The sequence below is a fragment of the Dipodomys merriami genome, unplaced genomic scaffold, assembly GCF_024711535.1.
Source record: "Dipodomys merriami isolate MVZ:Mamm:240054 unplaced genomic scaffold, mDipMer1.0.p SCAF_81, whole genome shotgun sequence".
NCBI lineage: Eukaryota > Metazoa > Chordata > Mammalia > Rodentia > Heteromyidae > Dipodomys > Dipodomys merriami.
The window spans coordinates 1,625,335-1,646,931 of NW_027206413.1; the positions used below are offsets into that span (position 1 = coordinate 1,625,335).

Genomic DNA, 21,597 nt, shown 5'->3' on the forward strand with positions numbered 1-21,597 from the left:
GTTCTAATCAATCTTTGAGATTTCACTTAGTCCTTTAGAAAAGTTACATTTTTTCCTGTAATGTGACCTTTGTATAAGTGTTTTCTATGCTTGAAATGCTCAACTTCCAAGCAGTATTTTTCATTTCTTAACCGCAGAGGCTTACCTAATAGTTCTCTGTCCTCCGTTGTACTTGGTAACTTACATTACTGAGCATCTCATTCATCACCTGTGAATCAGTCATGCTAGTTTTGTGTTGAAATGTAGATTACATTACATTATATTCCAGTATATGATATAAGATCACACATTATCAGATTCTGCTTCAAAAAGTTGAGTTTCTGTTTTGAGTTAAGTATGTCCTGTGTTTTTTGCTAGTTAATGAAGATGCTCTTTGAATGTTCAGATGAACGAATTGACTTGGAACTGATTTCCTTTTGCATTAATCTTGCTGCTAACAAGAGAAATGTACAGCTTATCTGTGAAGGTGAGTGCCTTTGACCTTCATAAATAACCTCCTTGTCATATAATTGGCACAGAATGGAAAGCAGATAATAAGGAGCTAACAGTTACAGAATAAATGTAAGTTCTATCTTTAAATAGTTTCTTCATTATAGCTATAATTTTCTGACATGAGTAGAGATACTTTCAGGAACATTTTACAAACCAATGTCAGTGCTGATTTGAAATTTTATATATATATACATATATATATATGATATAAAATATATTTATTACTGTTCTGAGGCCTGAACTCAGGGCCTGTGTGAACTCAGGGCTTGCTCTCTAACAACTGGCGCTCTACCACTTAAGCCATACCTCTAGTGCAACGTTTTTTGTTTTTTGTTTTTTGTTTTGCTGATCCTGGAGCTTGAACTCGGGGCCTGGGCACTGTCCTTGAGCCTCTCTATGCTCAGTCTAGCTCTCTACACGTGAGCCACAGCACCACTTCTGGCTTTTTCTGCGTATGTGTTAATGAGGAATCAAACCCAGGGCTTCGTGCATGCTAGGCAAGCGCACTCCCACTCAGCCACATTCTCAGCCCTAGTGCAACAGTTTTGCTGGTTAATTGAAGTAGATTCTCAGGGACTTTTTGTTGAGACTAGCTTCAAACCAAGGTCCTCTGATCTCGGTCTTTTGAATAGCCACCAGTGCTTAGCTGAAAGGTAAGTTTTTTTAACTTTTTCTATATGAAAAGAAAATTTTATTTACCACTCACAATGAACAGTCATTGTTTCTGTATTTCAGTAAAAAGGTTTTGGATTTGTATTTTATGTGCTTGGAAAAGCAGTATAAGCTGGGTGCGTTAGCTCAAGCCTGTAATGCTGGCTGCTTTGGAGGCGGAGAGCAAGGGACTGCAGTTCATGGCCAGCCTGGTTATTAAAAAAATAAAGCATGCCAGACACCATCTCTGTTATTGGCTGGCTACCCCATTGTTTACCCACACACTTGTTTTCTCAGCTACACAGAAGCACAGAAGCACATGGCCAGATGCCGTGGTGGCTGCCCACAGCATGGGCACAAGTAGGCAATTCAGTGTACAAAGGGAGTAGGCCTGGCTCAGGCATTAGAGCTCTGCCTCGCATGCACAGGCCCTGGTTTCAGTCTCCAACGAAGAACAAAACAAACAAACAAGAAGGAAAGAAAGAAAGAAAGGCAGAAGATGTAGTAAATGTTCATAAAAGTACAAACTTAAAAATGGGAAAAATAATGAAATCTTTGATACACCTAGAGATAAATATAAGTCAAATTGGTTTAATGATTCATTATATTTTTATTTTAAAATAAAAAGGTAATTCTCATGATTATCTTTTACGTTTAGTATCTTGAATATCATTTTACATGATTAAATACTTTTATAAAACAATTTTGCCATAATTTATTCCATTTTTTTGTTTGTTTTGTTTTTGTTTTTTTGGTCAGTCATGGGGCTTGAACTCTGGGCTTGAGCTTTGTCCCTGTGCTCTTCAGCTCAGGGCAAGCACTCTACTGCTTGAACCACAGAGCCACTTATGGTTTTCTAGTGGTTTATTGGAGATAAGAGTATCACAGGGCTGGGAAGGTGGCTCAGTGGTAGAGCGCTTGCCTTGCATGCTCGAGGCCCTGGGTTTGATTCCTCAGCACCACATAAGCAAAAAGAAAAAAACTGGAAGTGGCGCTGTGGCTCAAGTGGTAGAGCGCTAGCCTTGAGCTGAAGAGCTGAGGGACAGCGCCCAGGTCCAGAGTTCAGGCCCCACGACTGAATAAATAAAATAAATAATAAATAAAATAAAAAATAAAAAAAAGAGTCTCACAGACTTTTCTGCCCAGGCTGGCTCTGAACCATGATCCTCAGATCTCAGCCTCCTGAGTAGCTAGGATTACAGAGGTGAGCCATCAGCGCTCGGCTCCAGTATTTTTATATGTAGTTTTTTGGCACTTTGTTTGTATTACAAATAATGTTGTACTAATTATTCTTTCTCTGAATTTTGCCTCCAGACTGGTCTTGAATAGAGGGCCTTTGGCCACTGTTGGGAATACGAGCATGAATCACTATATTTACCTTTCTCTGAATTTTTGTTTTCTATTCTTAGGATAAGTTTCTAGAAGTATAATTTTTCCTGGATTATAAGTATTTTTTTAAATTTGTGGTGTATATTCCAAACTCAAAAGATCATAAACCGTACAGGCCTATTTTTATGAACTTGTAGATAATAAAACTGTATTTTAAGTAGAATAAATAGAAAAGGCAGAAGAGGAGGAGGAAAAAAGAAAGGATTGTATCTGGAGAACAAGATTTACTAGGAGAGGCACAGAAGGAGCTTTCTGGAGCGAGCAGGAGATAGATCCTATGTGTTATTGTACAGTATGGTTGCACAAGTGTGCTCATTTATCTAAATCTAATTTGACACTTAAGGTTTGAATATTTTACTAGATGTAAATTTTTGTAACAAAACAAAAAAATCATTAAACAAGTTAATTTTCAGGGCTGGGAAGGTGGCTCAGTGGTAGAGCGCTTTGCCTTGCATTCATGAGGCCCTGTGTTTGATTCCTCAGCACCACATAGGCAAAAAAAAAAAAAAAAAAAGCCGGAAGTGGAGCTGTGGCTCAAGTGGTAGAGCGCTAGCCTTGAACTGAAGAGCTGAGGGACAGCACTCAGGCCCAGAGTTCAGGCCCCACGACTGACCAATAAAAAAAAAAAAAAGAAAGAAAGAAAAAGTTAATTTTCTTAGGGAATTTTCTGCTTTTTGTTTCAGGAAATGGATTGAAGATGCTCATGAAAAGGGCCCTAAAATTCAAGGACCCGTTACTGATGAAAATGATTAGGAACATTTCCCAGCATGACGGACCGACCAAAAAGCTGTTTATTGTAAATATAGTTTCTTTGTTTTCTAGTAAAGTGGATCTGATGGTTGTAAATTGTACATTGATAATTGTACCTTCATACATTTAGAAAGAATTATTACTGAGCTCTAATCAAATATTCATGACTAAATTGGCTCTTCTGTTTTAAACCTCCTTGTAAGTTTAGCTCTTGGAAATCCCAGTCTGCACTGGAAGGTGGTAGTTTGGGTTTGTTGTCTATTCTCAAAACCTCCATTCTGTGGGCATCACCAGGAGGCTCTCTGAGGACGCTAAGTCCAGAGTATTAAACATTAAGAATTTCTTCTGATACTTATGTTTTTTCCCATGGTAAACTTACCACATTTGCTCTTCTCAGAGATAATATTTTAACTGTTGAAATTCTGCTGTCCTCAGGATTATGTTGGGGACCTTGCAGCTCAGATCTCCAGCGATGAAGAGGAGGAATTTGTGATTGAGTGTTTGGGAACTCTGGCAAATCTTACCATTCCAGATTTAGACTGGGAACTGGTTCTGAAGGAGTACAAGTTAGTTCCATACCTTAAGGATAAACTAAAGCCAGGTCTGTGCTGAGTATTTCACTTTTGCATAATTATTTTTTTTAGATAAAGCTGTTAAAGTAACACTGTGGTTACTGTTGTTTAAGCAAAGTATATTCTTACCATAATTCCATTCTCAAAAAGGTTCTACTGTCCTGTCTTACCTATATAGTCTCATTTCCTTAACAAAATATTTTCTTGGTATTAGTTTCCCTTCCCTTTTTCTTAAAACTTTTTTAGTTGTCTCTTTATAAGTTACCAAATACCACCTCCTTCTCAAGTAGATAGATTCTCTTTCTCTCTCTCTCTCTCTCTCTATCTCTCTCTCTCTCTCTCTCTTTCACACACACACACACACACACACACAGCTCTTTGAAATATTCAAAATACTTTATTTTCTGCCTACGTTATCATTCACTAGTATTTTCAAAGTTGTCATCAGCAAAGATGGAAAATTTGGCAAAATGAAAAATTTATAACTATGTCAAAGATTCACAGGAACTTATTTTTTACTGCTTCATTGTCCTTATGCATTGAAGTTTTGATGATACAAGTAGGTGTCAATCAGGACATATTAATGAAAATTTTCTACAATTGCCTTTCGTAGGTACTGCAGAAGATGACCTCGTTTTAGAAGTGGTGATAATGATTGGAACTGTGTCTATGGATGATTCTTGTGCTGCACTGCTAGCTAAATCTGGGATAATCCCTGCACTGATTGAATTGCTCAATGGTAATTAAAGTTTTTCATGTTAATGTCTAAATATGTTATTTTAAAATTTAAATCTCAAAGTCTGCAACATGAAAGAGTATTACATTACTTTGTTATATTAATCATAGAAACTTAAATTATATAGTTAATTTAGGAAAATGAATTGAAACACATGCGAAGGTACATACCTGTAATTCCAGCTTCTTGGAGGCAAGACAGGGAGATTATAATTTTCAGACCAGGCTGTAGTGAATTTGATTAAATAGCAAGACTCTATCTCAAAGAAACCCAATGAAGCAAGGAATAAACTAAGATTGGATAGAGAAATTTGAGAGAGATTTAGGTTGCAAAGTTAAGAATATTGGCATAAAGTAATTCAGAAATAATTGTATAGACAATTACCTACAAATAGTACTGCATCATTTCTGCTTTCTGTCCAACTTTGCATGTTGGTTTTCTGTGTTGATGAAATTGTTCTATGCTATTGGAGGGGGAGGTCGGTTGTGGGGCTTGAACTCTGGGTTTGGGCGCTGTCCCTCAGCTCTTCAGCTCAAAGTTAGCCCTCTACCACTTGAGCCACAGGGCCACTTCTGTTTTTCTGGTGGTTTATTGGAGATAAGAGTCTCATGGCCTTTCCTTCCCGGGGCTGGCTTTGAACCTTGATCCTCAGATCTCAGCCTCCTGAGTAGCTAGGATTACAGGTGTGTGCCACTGGTGCCCAGCTAGAACCACAATTTTAATTTAATTTTCATGTAATTAGCTGTCCTAGCATGTAGCTACAGTAGACATCATAGGCCTAGAGTCATACCCTTGAGTTTGTATTGCTCACACAAAGCCAGGGCACATTGTTCTCCAAAATCCACACAGAATTTACACAAATGAAATATCAGTGCCAAGTTCTGTAGCATCTTATACTTTAACAGCAGCTAGTAATATTAAAATTTAAAATGTGAATGTGAGGCATCTAAGGAATACAATATATTGTTTTACCCATATAGGGAAGTAAAAATTGTCAGTCTCACAGAAGTACCTATTTCCTTTCCCAATCATTACAACCTCCACCAAAGTGGTCATTATCTTATCATAGATAAATTAGTTTTGCTTGAGTTTTAACTTGACATAAGTAAAATCTGGTTTATTTTGTCCTACATTATATTTGTGGGACTCATCTATGTTATTTACAGAAGTTTGTTCATTTTTTATTGCTGTGTATAGTACTGTATTATAAAAATATATCATTTCCTTTGTACTGTCCGTGGGTAGTAGGGCTAAGTTTTGTGGAGTTTGTTTTAGGGGAAGACTATTTTTAATAATATTCCTTAAGAGCATATTAAACTTTTTATTTGGTAAACATATGTAGTCATTTCTATTAGATACATACATCAGAGTAGAATTCCTAGGCCAAAGAGTGTGTATGTGATTGGCTTTAATAAGTGCTGCCAATCTGTTTACCAAAGTAGCTGGGTGAATTTTCAGCCAAGAAATCAAAGTAGGAGGGTTACAATTGTTCTGTATCACTACAACTCTGAGTATTGTTGTTCCTTTAATTGTAGTCTTCTTAGTGTGATCTCATTGTAGTTTTAATTTGCCTTTCCCTAATGATTAATGAAATTGAGCACCTGTTTGTGTTTATTGATCAGTTAGATATGGACAGGGGAATGAAATGCTTTTTAAAGTACTTTATACCTTTCTGTCTTGATTTTTTAAAATTTGCATTGTAAACTTTTAACACAATATATTAATAGACATAATGCCTGTTTTTTTGTTGTTGTTGTAGTTCTTGTTTTGTTTTGTTTGTCGGTTGTGGGGCCTGAACTCTGAGCCTGGGCCCTGTCCCTCAGCTCTTCAGCTCAAGGCTAGTGCTTTATCACTGGAGCCACAGCGCCCACTTCTGGCTTTTTCTGCTTATGTGGTGCTGAGGAATCGAACCCAGGGCCTCATGCACGAGGCAGGCACTCTACCACTGAGCCACCTTGCCAGCCCCTGCCGTATTTTTTAAGTATTCCTTTTAAAATGATCCATATGTGTTTACTTTGAATATACCCTTCTCACAGAGTGTTTTTATATCAGAAGTAATTAAGATACTGAGATACTAGAGAATTGAGGGGGGTGAAGGCAAGATGGTAGAATAAATGAGAATAAAGATTTCATGGAGAGCTGGTGAAAGTTGAAGCATTCTATGCTCTGCAATTGCTTCCTACAGTGACTTGAGAGAATTTAGCTGTAGATTAAGCAAAGTTAACAAAGCCAGCTTAGTGTTTTACAGTGTTTTGATGTTCTCTGGTGTGAGGTTATTATATCATAGACTATGTGATATTCTTTTAAGGAAGTATATATTGGTTTTTCAAGGTTAAGAAAGAAAACTTTGTGATTAAGTAGAGAGCATTGTATCAAGAGAATAATTAATAGTGAAAATTTCAGCCTAGTTAGTTTTAGGAAGTTAGTGAAAGAGCTCATTTAGGACAGATTGAACTTTAAGGACCCCACAATATACTCTACAACTAGTTAGATACTGTGTCAGTCAGGAAATGTGTTTCTAACATATCATGGAACTGTATGACCAAGAGTTGATGATAAGCTTAGCAAATCAAATTTTGTAGCTAGTATTTATATTTCTGAAATTATGTTAAATTATTTGTGTAATATTAACCATTTATTAATTAGCTGATCTGATTATATAACTTTATCACTATAAGTAGATAGAAACTAAAATACTTTATGCCAGTATGTAAAGTTCAGTTTTTTAAGTATTATTCAACAAGACAAAATATCTCTTTTTATGATGGGCCAGTTCTTTCTCTTTCTTTCCCTCCTTCCTTCAAACCTTCTCTTCTTCTGTCCTTTGTTTTTCGTGGAACTAGTAAATCAAAGCCAGGGGCCTTGTGCATAAAGTGTTCTACCACTGAGCTATATCCCAGCCTGATTGTGTCATTTACCACTGAGCTAAATCCCAGCCTGATTGTGTCATTTCTAACAAAAACCTAAAATTTAGAAAGTGTCATCTATTTTAAGAATTGTTTTCCTCAGCTCAGTTGGGGTAGCTCACTTCTGTAAGCCTAGCAACTCAGGAGGATGTAATCCAGTTCAGGCAGACAAATCCAAGAGACTCTTATTTGCAATTAACCAGCTAAACGTTGGAACTAGAGACATGCCTCAAATAGCAGAGTCAGACATGAGTAAAAAAGCCAAGCAAGATCTTAGAGTTCAGAGTTCAAGCCCCAGTTTAAGCTCCTAAACCAGATTTGTCCCCAAATTCCTCAAGCTATGTGATCTCTTGATATGAATTATCTCAAGTAGTGTAGTTTAACCTCAGAGATAACAAAGCTTTTTTTTTTCAAAATCTTGATGTTTGTGTTCCTATTTCAAAATAAGCACCTGTCTATGTAACTACCAAGAACCTTTCTAATATAATTTCTGACAACATGTCATTATGAAATTTGTTTATTGATTAGGTACAGATGATATATATTACCCAGGTATTACAAATAATTTAAATTAATTGCCTTTTACTTGCTCCTCACTTTTAGTTTTACTCATTTTGTTTTTACCTAAAATGTTTTTCTGTTTGCTTATATACCATGAGTATAGTATTCTTTCATGTGAAGTTTCTTTTTCCTCTTTCAGCTCAACAAGAAGATGATGAATTTGTATGCCAGATAATTTACGTCTTCTACCAGATGGTTTTCCACCAAGCCACAAGAGATGTTATAATCAAGGAAACACGTATCCTTTCAACTTTTATATAATTACATTTTGCACATTAAGGAAACATACATCTTGGGTCTTGGAAATAAGTTTAGCTCACAGGGTATTTTCCATTGGAATTGTTTATTCTAAGTTAGCACAGGTTGACTATCCCTAGTCTGAAAATCAGAAATCTAAAATGCTCCAAAATCTGAAATGTTTGGTAGAAATCTGCCTCATGTAAACAGTTACAGTCAAAACACAAGTGCACAGAAATTACCTTCAATCTGTGCATATAAGATATATAGAAATGGGTTTATGTTTAGACTTTGGTCTCTTCCCCAAAACACTCATTATGTAAAACTAAATACTCCAGAACTGAAATGAATAATCTGAAAGTAGGAACTTCTGTTTGCGAACATTTTGGATAAAGAATATTCAATCTATATGTGGATAAAATTTAATGAGAACAATTTATCAACTTGTCTAATTTTGATTCCTAGAAGCTTAAACATTTTCAGAACTTCCTTCTCTGTTAACTTAAATTTCAGAGGTTCCTAGGACTACTTAGTCCTCTTCTAATCTTATTTACTCTGTATGGGAAAGCGCATCTGTTCAAATGACTTTGGCTATCATCCATATGTCAAGTATTTAATAACTGCAAAACACCTCAGGAATTTTCTCTTAACTGCAATGGAGATATCTTCCACTGTGCCTAGCATAGTGCAATCTAAAGAACATTCTGCGTTCTGTTGCCATTCAATGTCTTCGTTACTTTTTCTTGTAGTCCTCTATTCCTCTGAGTTGATTGTCTTCCAAAGTGAAATATTTTATACTTAGAAATATTACTTACAAATGACAAGGTAGATCTCTGGGAATAACAAATTTGCCCTCTTCAGTACTAGCCTAGCAGAATATAGCTGACACTAGGCAGTTTTCCGCTGGCCTGGCCTGCATTTTGCTACCAGTGAGAAGTCTAGAGTTAGTCTGTTTAGTATTACTCTCCCTAAAGTCTGATGACAGGTTAGTTTCCTTTCCCTAAAAAAGCCTTTACCAGGATATTTGTTTTCTTCACAATTAAGCTGTTTCACTACATTTTGAGTTGTTCTTAAGTTATTTTTCTAAATATACTTTGCATATATGGAGTTTTGTCATATTTTAATCCATATCTGAAAAATAGTCTTGAATTGTAATTTTTAGTATTTTGTTCAATTACATTTTCTTCTTTTATGTTTCTATTATATTAGCTCTTTATGTCTATACCTTTCTGATCTTTTTATTTGTTTAATTTTGTAGTTTTCTTTTTTTGCTTTCTATTTCTCGTGGCTTCTTTTGCATTTATTTTGTGTTATTTTACATTTAGTGTTGATTTGAAAAGATGTTTTCATCTTTATTTTAGGTTCTTTTCTGAATTATTTCTCTGAATTTTCTAATTCTGCTTCGTGTTGTTTGTTCATATATGTATTTATTATTTTTAAATCTCTGTCTTTAAAAAATGCTTTCTCTAGTGAAAATATTTTTATCATATCTCCCTTTGTTTTTTGTTCTTATAATAATCATTTAGTTCAGTTTGGATGTGATTCTTTTCTGTTGTTCATTTTTATGTGAAGTAAGTTTACTTGAACTTTTATACCATAATAGATAAACTGATTCTAGGATAGGGGGACATGGGGTATCAGTGGCTTACATCTATAATCTTAGTGAGGAGGCTGAAATCTGAGAATCAAGATTTGAAACCAACCTGAGCAGAAAAGTCCATGAAGTGGAGGTGTAAATCAAATGATAGAGTACCAGCCTTGAGTGAAAATGCCCAGCAATAATGTGAGGCCCAGAGTTCAAGCCCCAGTACTGGCATGAAAACAAAAGTAAAAAGAAGAAAGTTGTAACCTTAGCTACACAGATCAACAGCTACCTCTTTGTTGATTTTCATCATTTTCCTGTCCTCAAAACAATGGCCTTACACTTCCGATATTTGTTGTTGTTTTTTTCTTCTTACCTACATTTTTTTCTTTTGATGTCTCTACTCTGCTTACCTTTTTTTTTTTTTTTTTTTTTTACAGAAATTAAATAGTGTTTTCGGTCATCTTGTACCAATGATTTTACATTAAAATATGAAGTAAAATTTCCGCTTAGCATTTAAATTTAGAGACTTGTGGGATTTTCTAATTGAAGTGTCATAATCACAGTTCAGTTTTTATCTTTAACCATTTTTATTCAGAAGCTCCAGCATATCTCATAGACCTGATGCATGATAAAAATAATGAAATCAGGAAGGTCTGTGACAATACATTAGATATAATAGCGGTAAGTATTCTTTTTACACTAAGTATAATAGAACATTTGGTAAATGTTCTGAACTCTTCCTTCAGTATCAACTTTGTATTTTGGTTAAGGCTTTAGAAATTCTGTGATACTGAATTTACTCTTTAAAGATAAGTTCTGTGACTTTTGACTTTTAATGATGGGCACTCTAAAGAGGCTTGTACATATTCCAAGTTGGACAAGCTACCTGTCATCTTGGAAACACTTGGTTTTCAGAGAAATTGTTCTATAGCAGGAAGTTTGATGACAATTTGTGAAAAAATTATAAATCAATGCTAAAATCAGGCAACTAAATTTTTAAGATGAATCAAATTTTGTTAAGTTTTTTCCCACTATTTCAGAATTTTTGGTATATAGGTAGACTTGTTTTCTTTTTACCTTTAGCATATACAACTTGCTTCCTTCTTTAAGCTGAATTTTAGCTCAACAGTTTTTAGTTCCTTAGTTACAACCTCTTCAGTACTTCTAAAAGTTTAACTTAGAGATTGGAGGCTTGGCTCGGTTGTAGAGCACTAGGCAGTGAGCAGGTGGCAGCAGGTTCTGGTCCCAGACCTAAGGGGAAAAAGTTTAACTTAGCTTTTTACACAAATATGATCAAGAAACAACTTCATAGTTGGCATTTCTGTTAGTGGCTTCATTACGAAGGTGAACAGTTCCTAGCAGGAGCTGTCTTGTCAGGTTCTCGTACCGTATTTCAGAAATGTGTCTATTTGATGCCTGCCATCTACCTTTTAGATTTGACAATATACTTCATACAGAGTTAGAACTAAATGACCAAGAGATTTGATTTCTAAGCCAGAATAGATCTTTGCTCTACCACGATATTGTATTTTGTGAGAGAAAGGGTAGCATGGCTTGTGAGTACAGAATGTTTAATACTCCAAAAGAATAATTTCATTGCCATGTACTGTCTTCTAATAGATCACCATGTCATTACATATAAAGTACATAATATAAGAATAACAATCATGTTAAAGATCCACACATGTGATTATCTTCCTTTAAACAATGACAAAAGACTTGTTAGTCTGTTATGCATCCATTCAGCATACTTTTCACCTCTCTGTGAGGACATATAAACGGAAGATAGCTGCAGGTTTACATTCGAGGTATCTTTAGGTTAGAATGTCAGCTAGCTCCAGAAGCTTGGCTCAGTTCAACCATAAAAATATATGGCATAAAATGTAAGTATATTATGACTGAAACTATTTTGATTCCCATTTCATATAAATTGTGGGCTTGTTCCTTATCTCAAACTGGAGACCACTCCACAATACATCCTCTTTTCTTTTCTAAAAAAGTACTGTTCTAGCTCTCTGATTCCAAAAACTGAAGTTTTTTTAAAATCCTATTTTGTCTGATTTCTTTCCTTCCTCTGTCCTCCTTGCAACCCATGCTAATCCTGTCTTCTTTCATTGTTGCACTAAAATGGTGCTCACTAAAGTAAGCTCATGTTTCTGAATCCAATGAGCTTTTCAGTCTTTGTCTTGCTTTATAGATCATACTCTACTTGAAAGTACTTAGAATTCCTAGTCAGCATTATAAATGTAGAGCTACAAAGAAAATTATGTTTATTATCATAAGGAGCCTTGTTAATGTGAGGACTTCAAAGAAGAATCAGCAAAATTAAATTGGTAATATAACAACTAGCTCTGATTGCGTAGATCCCTAAGATTCTGTGTGATCACTTTTGAGTTAGTATTTTAAAAAAATTGGAGCAAGTAAATTGAGCAATTTAGTTCACCTAATCTCTCTATAAATCTCCAATACTGGAGTAAGTGTTTGATATAATGCCATGGAATAATGGATCATTTCACACTGTGGAAAACTTTATTCCGAAAAACTTACTACAAGAAAACGAGACTTATTAAAAGTATCCACATGTGGGTAATTTGGAAGTCTGGCTATGCTGTTCACCTGGCTCATATTCATGGCTGAATTTCTTAGAAATCTAGTAGAGCTAATAGAAGGGCACCACACTGTGGAAACATCTCACATTCTACTGAAAGAATAGCCCTTGTGCTAGTCTGTTACTACAAGGTTCAAGACACTGGCTCATCTTTAATATGAAATTATTGATCCTAAAACATTTTTCTGCTCTTCCTAGTTGGGTTTCAGTTCTGGCCATAAATTGAATCTTTATCCTTCTTGAATTGGCAAGCTAATCATATCAGGATACAGCTAACTACTTTTCTCCTTTACCTGCTAAATAATTTCAGGCAACTCATTTAACTTTTTGAAGACTACATTTATATATAATAAGACTTCTAAAGTTTAGAGACCTATTACAAGGATTAAAGAAAATATATATGGGGATGTATTTACCACATGATGGTCATTCAGTTTATTTCTGTTTAAGCTAGACTAACCCTGAAACATAGGTGAGGACTTTGTATGTAGACTAACTACCTGGGCCAACATTTTCCTTCCTTGGGACAACTAACTGTTATTTTTGTTGATTATTGTTGTTGTTTTATTTTCTTCTTGATTTTTTTGAAGTGGCATGGGAAGATAATCTGTTTACTATTTGAAGTTAAACGGTGGAACATTATTTGGAGGATATATTTTGACCATACATATACTGTTTATAGTTTACATTTGAAATTGTTCCAGAAAATGGCTAAATTTGGCATTGGTAAACTTCATGTCAGGGCACTAAACTAATTCAGACAAAACTGAAAGGAATTGATCATGTCATTTACCTAGTAAATAGGAAGCTACCTTTGCTATTGTTAAAATGCCTTACTTGGTAATTATCCATATTCTAAATTTCTGTTTAGCCTGGGTTTTGGTCTAAGTTTATAAATTAGTCTCAGACCAAAAGCTGCATTGTTAGCTTGCTGAGAAGTTTGAGAAATAAGCCATCTTACTGTATTACATACAAACATCTCCTAGTTCCACTGGAGAAATAGCTACCCATAGTTACACCAGAGTGTCTGAGCCTGCTTTATCACAACTCATCCTCATAGTTATCTTGACTCTTTTTCAAGAATAAAGCAAGAGGAAATTAGCAGAATTTAATTAAATATAACAAAGGTGCTGAAACACTCAAAAATACTTATCAAAGGAGACCACAAAAACTTGTGTGTAGTAAGCACTAGTGACCCTGTTTAGGGTAGGAGTGGATGATGTCTCTGGATTCTTCTCTCTGCTAGATTGTGGCTTGTCAATATTCTCAACTTTGACTATATTGTATAAGAAGAAGAAATCTGAAGTACGGGGATTGGAGCTATTTTTAAAAGCTCAAAATCTGGAGTGGACCTATTTGTAGTTCAAAGACCTTTGTATTTAAGGTTACAAACATTTCTGTCACTTATTTGTGCAAGCCTTATTTGTGCAAGTAAAGGATTATCTCTAAAATTATGCATATATTGCAGTACTGATGATTTGATTAAATAATTGGTCCCAAGGGTTGAATTGATAACTTGAAACATGGGTGGTGGTAGTACTTTGTGTGCTGAGGAGGATTACATTACTTGTATTACATGATGAAGTCTTTCTAGACTCATCAGTAAGTTGTTAGTGTTTGTCTAGGTTACTTACAGTTTTGAGAGGAAGGGAATGGCAGTTACAGAGGAAAGCAGGAAGGCCAAGAGAAAGAAGCCCAGCAACTTAACCTACCAAGATTACAAGGCAGTTGACCCTGCCTTTATCTTCCAAGCATTGGGAATCTTCAAAGGAAGAGCAGAACCTACACATCTGATCTAAGGAGCTTCTAAAATTGATAGACTTTTCAACATATTCTCAAATTTGTGTTGTGTTTAAGAACCTCAAAAGCTCCCACATTTACCTAAAATGTCAAATACCTAAAACGTGATTACTCAATATATACTATATCTCCAACACTAAGATAGATATTAAGAATACAAAGCTCAGCAACCTGAAGTTTCTTGAATATCAAAGTTTAGTCTAAACTTGGAGAACTCCAGGACTGTTACCTAAACGTATGAGCTACTCTTTCAGAAACAGTGTCCTATTTGAACCTCTCAGCAGATGTGCTGTCCTTATGACAGTGTTTATGAGAAAAGAGATTTAACTAGTTTTTCTGGTAAAAAAAAAAAAAAAAATGATGTTTCATGTCTTTCTAGCCAGCAACAGACTTGGCTGTAGATTTTGTACTAACATAGGTTGTATTACTGAGATTTTGAAATACTATCTCTTTCTTTTCAATAACTCTTAATTATGATCATGAATGGATTATATATTTTAATAACTCAACATCTAGTATTTTAAACTTGGAAAAATAAACTAATATCTCCATTTAAAGCCAGACAATTATATTTAGTAAGACTGGCACATTAAAATGAGATAAATCAGCACAGGTTTAAATAGCCTCTTTATTTATTAATGTTAGAATCCCCACAAAGATATCTGGAAAAGCCTGCACCAGACAGAAACATGGATTTATTAGTAGTCTTTCCAGTAAGGGAGAACATCTTAAAAGGTATCTCATGATACAATGAAAAGAAAATATAGTAAAGGCTTTATTGAGTTAGGCAGAGAACTCAAAAGATGCCTTTGTAATTGCAGGGAATGGATAAAAAATGAATAAAATTGGTAGATGATAGTCACTTTTAATTGACATGAAGTTAGGAATGGTCACAGAACAGGGATTTTTCAGGTGAGCTGTTGACAGTAACTTCTTCAGTCCTCTTTCCAGGGTATAGCTGATTCTTGGGTTGTTTTTGTTGGTGGTGGTGGTGGTTGGTTGGATTTTTTTCAGCCTTTGTAATTCAAAATTTCACAGTGTAAGTTTGGATTTTTTTTTGTTTTCTGAGTTTTTTCTTTTTTTCTGGGGTTCACTTAATTCTATAAAATTAAATTGAATTTAATGAGAAAAGTTTGGTTGATCCTCTTTTGTAGTTCATTTTTATATTCCATAAACAGAGGCAAAAACAGGGTATTTTTCCAGCTTGTTAGACTTTTAAGTATACGCAAAAATGTACGTATACATGGATGTGTATGTATATTAATTGCCTGTTCATTATTCATCTTACTTTATTGTTTAATTGGCTACAACTGAACTTAAAAGACCCAAGCATAATAGAGAAAAATCATGAATTTTAACTTGCATATCTTTTATTTATTTACATTTTTTACTCTGTTGTCTGACTTGTGACATGATATTTCACAGGTTAGCTTTCCCTGCTATAAGCACAAGCTGAGTGAGGAGGTAATTGTACCTGAACGCCGGCTTTACAAAATACCCAGTAAAGACCAAAGGTCGATACTTGGAATAAGTCTATATATGCATTAAAGTCAACAACTTTATTATATGTGTTTAATTATACAATAATGTGTATATATACACATACCATTGGGAAAATATTTTCTAAGGTATAAGAAGCATTTTCTAGCAGCTGTTGCCTTAAATCTCAATGAGCAACTAAATTACTGTAGACCTGCTTTAATTTAGTACAAAAATTGTATTAAATAAACCATATTACAGTCTCAATTAGGGGGCTGCCACATTAAAGGAGAAAGGAAAATCTGTTTCCCATCAGTTACTTCGAAACACAAAACAGACCTATGTAGCTCTGTGTTATCCTATAGTGTGTTAATCAGATACAAGGTGTGACGGAAGCCAGCGACAAAAGAGTTTTCCTGATAGTGAACAGACGCTGATAATAGGCTGGTTAAGGCTTCATAATGTTGCAGTGGTTAAGTAGTAAACAAAATGATGTAGGACTTCAAAAAGGATGGCACATTCCATGTAAAATCAAACCATAAGTCTCTCGTGACATTTTAGAATGTATAGAAACTAAGTACTTAAGATCATAATGTCAGGAGCTGAGAAAAAAAGAAAATAAGAGCCAAAGCATGTTTTCCTTTAAATACAGGACTTAAAGACAGCCTGATGGGGGGAAAAGGATTTCAAAAGTGAAGGAAAAAAATGACTGTATCCCTAAAGTATCTCCAGACAGGATAAAGGTGTAATAGAGATTTTGATGACATCTCAAGCTGTGATTGAACTGGGAATACCTAAATTCTCATAGACGCTTCCTGATCTGAAGTGGGGAATGCATATTTAAGAGGGGATTAAAGATTTTGAAAAGGTGTTGAATTAATCTTATTTAATACATGGTGAATTTATTTCCTTAAAATATGTTTGGCAGTATGGGGCAGTTTCACTTAGGGCCTTGTATTACTAAGCAGATGCTCTACCATTTGAGCCATACTATCAGGACCCTTTCACTTTAGTTTTTAAAAAGGTCTCACATTTATTCCCAAGCCAGCTGGCCGTCAATCCTTCTCTGTTGGCCTTTCTTTCCAGCTTTTCTTGTTGAAACTGTAATCTCGTAAACTTTTTGCTTGTGCTGCCCTCAAACCACTCTTCCCTATCTTCACCTCCCAAGGAGCTGGGATTAAAGGCAAGAGACATTGCACCTGGGCTAAAAAACAAAAAATTTTTGATACAAGATACTCACTTTGTCTCTCTCTCTCTCTCTCTCTCTCTCTCTCTCTCTCTCTCTCTCTATATATATATATATATATATATATATATATATATATATACACACACACACACACGCATATAAAAAATTGTAAAAACACTGTACAGAGGGGTTACAGTTACATGAGTACAGTACATTTCCTATCAAGCATGGTTACCTCCATTGTTTTTCCCCTACCATCCCTTCCCTCCCCAACTCCTCCCACCACCCCCCCCCAAATTGTAAAGTTCGTTTTCAACATAGTGTCTTGTACATCTCATTGTGACAGTGGGTCAGCCTGTATCCCTATTTCAGCAGTTTGCTATATCCCTTCCCCTCCCCAAATTATAAAAATGTATATACAAAATGCAGAACACCTGAATCAAGTACAGTGAAAACGGGTTGTACCGTGGGGGAAGAACACACAAAAGAACAAAAGAATCACATAGTGCATTATCAGTACAAAATATCACTTGAGAAACTCCTACGCTACAATATTACTCAGTTTAATCACTTGAGAAACTCCTACGCTACAATATTACTCAGTTTAATCACTTGAGAAACTCCTACGCTACAATATTATTCAGTTTAATTGGGATCGTTGTTTTTAACATCTTTATAAAGCAATAGTATTAATCATAGGTTTTTACTTATAGACTATTAGATCTTGAACAAGTTCTAGATTTCTTTCATTTTGCAAATAACGAATCTGAAGCCAAGAGAGTAAAATACTTGTATAGTAAGTTACTACTTAAGTTTGTAGCAGAACTGGAAGTAGAAACCAGATCTCTTGACTCCTAATTCAGTAGTTTGTAGCAAGTGCCTTAAGTAAATATATGAAGTTCCTAAAGGAGAGGTGATATGTATGTGTGTGAGAGAGAAAAACATTATGTATACATATATATTATAGCATCACATATATGTGAGATATGTGGGAGCTTATATATATGATTTATATGTGATATATATGATATATATCAATATCTATAAATACACTGGTCTATAGATGTCTAATATGATAACTGTATAGTAGACAGGAATTTTTTTCTTCATAAAGAAAATTATTAGGAGCCAGGCACTGGTGGCTCACGCCTGTAATCCTAGCTACTCAGAAGGCTGAGTCCATCTGAGGATCGCAGTTCAAAGCCATCCTGGGCAGGAAAGTCCATGAGACTCTTATCACCAATTAACCACCAGAAAATCAGAAGTAGCACTGTGGCTTAAGTGGTAGAGTACTTGCCTTGAGCTGAAGAGCGCAGGGTCAGCACGCAGGCCCAGAGTTCAAGCTTCATGACTGACCAAAAAAAAAAAAAATTATTAGGGTAAATACATATTATAGATGTGTGGTTTTTATTTTTTAACCTACATCTGTACTATTTCACATGAATTATTAGAAGCATTTTCATCTTACTAGATTAGAAAAGGTATATTTCATATGCCTTTGGAACTTAAGTCTTGTTTTTCCACTAGCAACCCATATACTTAAATTATAAATTTTAATGAAACAATTCCCTTGAAAACATCTTCATTAAGATAGTTCAGCCAGATTTAAATGTTTCTATCCTAATAAAAAGTTATTTTTATGTCTCTTGCCAAAGGAAACAAGCTACTATGCTTAAAAGAAAAAAATTACTTTCAGCATTTCATGTGGGTTTAATAGAATTTCTAATACTGTAAGCCATATTCTTACAGTTAGGATGACCTGTAACTAACTCATATTTTAGACAAAATATCCAGTTACTGTGGACAATTTCTTCCAAAATACTATTTTTACTTTTGCTTTACGCACTACATTTTTTTACTCAGTGGCTGTGGTAAGTTCATTCTTTTTTCCTACAGTAAGGATATGTAATCAGGCCTTTATAAATTATCTGGCCACCCCTAATATGGCAGTCTCTCTTTGCTTTTTGCAAATTTAGCTGAGCACATACACATGGAACCAAAAAGTATACTATTTGTGAAATTTTAAAATAGTTCAGGGTTATATTTAACATTTATGCTAAATTACTTATAAATTGATTACAGTGTATGTAACCACATAATTAAGTATCACTGATAATTTTGGAAAAACAAACTACCAGAATCTGTAGCCAGTGAGATCTGTATGAACATCTCTGCAATATTTTTCAACTCTCTTTTCCCAGGTGTGACCAGAGAAATAAGTCTTGGGAATATAATTTGTTATACAATATATGAAACCAGAAGTTACTTCTACCCTTCCTACTACTACTTTGTCAACAGTCCAACCCATTCACAAAATCTTGGGGATGAAAGTTGGCTTTCAAGGCCACGTAGGCCATAGTGTCATTCAGTGTGGAATCTGTTTTCTAGTGGCTTTGGCCAAGGTGTGTTTTCTTCTGTTTAAGTGCTTCTTGCACACTGCTGAATCAAGATTTGCACTGGTATAATAGCCCAGCTGTATGACATGGGCCAAGTGGTTGGGGCCTCATTTTCTCATTTGTAAAATAGGCATAATTATATCTTTTCCAGAGAGCTGTCACTTGAATGAATTAATGGAAATGGCTAATATTTAGTAAGTGTTCTCAATATAAGTTTTCTAAGTGATTTCTGCATATCTTATATAAGAAAAATTTGTGTCTGATGATTGGTTGGATGATTGTATAAATTGCTATCACATTTAATCACTAATTACATCAGTAATATGAACAGTCTTTTTTTATAGACATTACATTTATTCATAAAAGTTTAGTAATATGAACAGTCAGTCTTAAATACAGGTTTGCATTGTATCTGGGGATTCAAATCTACAGAGATTTAAATACTGATATTCTACCAGTTAAATAATAGTGTTTAAAGAAAAATATGATTAATGTCTATGATGGCTCTTAACTGCATACCATTTGAGTAATTATAGTAGAATATAGATTGACAACTGATAGAACTGTTGGCAACTATTAAAAAGGAAAGCTGGCTGAAATGTGGCTTAGTGCCAGACTCCTGGCCTAGCACGCATGAAGCCCTGGGTTCTATTCCTCAGGACCACACACACAGAAATAGCTGGAAGTGGTGCTGTGGCTTAAGTAGTAGAGTGTTAGCCTTGAGCAAAAAGAAGCTCACGGACAGTGCCCAATCCCTGAGTTCAAGCCCCAGGGCTGGCAAAAAAAAAAAAAAAAAAAAGGAAGGAAAGCTCAATAATCTGATGGCAAAATTGCCATTAGCAGAATAGCAGAACCAGGCTTAAAAAAAAAAAAAATCCAGGGAATCTTTGTATGTTTTAAAAAGTGAGCAATATGGGTGTCTTTGGAGGTAAAAACCAGGGGGATCATGGTTTAACAACCAGCCTGGGCAAAAACAAACAAACCCATTTCAGTAAGCCTCCATCTCCATCTCCCCCAAGGGTTAGATGCTTGGTACTCATCTGCCATTCCAGGGAATGTGCTTCTCTAGGACACATAGGTGACATCAGTCCAGGTCAGCCTCGGCACAAACAAGACACTCTCTCAACAAGTAACTAATGCAAAAGTGGCTGGTAGAGAAGCTCCTGTAGAATGCCTACCTGATGTGTAAGACCCTGAGTTCACATTCCAGTGCTCCCCTCCTCACAAAAAAGGGGAGGGGGGGATGAGCAACGCTCTAGATGTTAGCTGATGCTGGCGAGAGATCTGTTTCCAATGTAACATGCAGATCTGAAGGCACTCTACGTTCATTTAAAATGTTTAGACTGCCAGCACCCGTGGCTCACACCTATGATTCTAGCTACTCAGACAGATCTGAGGATCGCGGTTCAAAGCCAACCCAGATAGGAAAGTCTATGAGACTCTTCGTTCCCATTAACTACCAAAAAGCTGGAAGTGGAGCTCTGGCTCAACTGGTAGAGTGCTAGCCTTGGACAAAAAAAGCTTAGAGGTAACTCTCAGGCCCTGAGCTCAGTCCCCAGGAGCAGCAGGAGTGCATGCATGTGAATGGACACACACACAACACTAGACTCATTTTTCTATGGCAGAAATCAGTTCTGTGGTGGTAACCTTTTACATTAGCTTAAGCTGAAAATTGACCAAATGCATTTTTGCCCACCTTTTATTCATCATGATGAGCTTGACCCTACTGTTGTGAAGCACACTTCCATTTTTACTCTTCAACACTACCATCTACACTACCATCTTTACTCTTCAATGTTAAGTTAATGTACTAGTTAGAAGTAGCCTAAATTAAAAAAAAAAAAAAAAATCGCTTGGTGCCAGTGGCTCATACCTGTAATCCTAGCTGTTCAAGATGGTGAGATCTGAGGATTACAGTTCAAAGCCAGTCTGAGCAAGAAAGACCATGAGACTCTTATCTCCAATTAACTTTCAGAAAAGCAGAAGTGGTGCTGTAGATCAAGGTGATAGATTGCTAGCCTTAAACAAAAGCTCAGGGACAGCACCCAGGTCTTGAGTTCAAGCTGACAAAAAAAAAAATTATGTAATCTCCCAACAAGATATAAGTCTATGTGTATCGAAGCACTGTTCACAATAGTTTAAAATGGAACTAACCTACTTCTCCACCAGCTAATGAGTGGGTATAGAAAATGTAGTACATATATAGTATGCAGTATTAAGCAAGCATAAAATCCTGCCATGTACAC

General features: G+C 35.4%; 1 protein-coding gene across 4 annotated transcripts in view; it reads left to right on the top strand.

The window, feature by feature from the left end:
- LOC138819703 (kinesin-associated protein 3) overlaps positions 1–21,597 on the top strand; it is a 118,838-nt gene that overhangs the window by 59,322 nt on the left and 37,919 nt on the right. For all 4 annotated transcript variants that reach the window (XM_070011212.1, XM_070011214.1, XM_070011213.1 and 1 more), the window contains exons 12-17: positions 358–466; positions 3,216–3,328; positions 3,718–3,883; positions 4,468–4,593; positions 8,197–8,295; positions 10,475–10,560. In XM_070011212.1, coding sequence (XP_069867313.1) covers positions 358–466; positions 3,216–3,328; positions 3,718–3,883; positions 4,468–4,593; positions 8,197–8,295; positions 10,475–10,560 — 699 coding nt within the window. The remainder of the gene's footprint in view (positions 1–357; positions 467–3,215; positions 3,329–3,717; positions 3,884–4,467; positions 4,594–8,196; positions 8,296–10,474; positions 10,561–21,597) is intronic.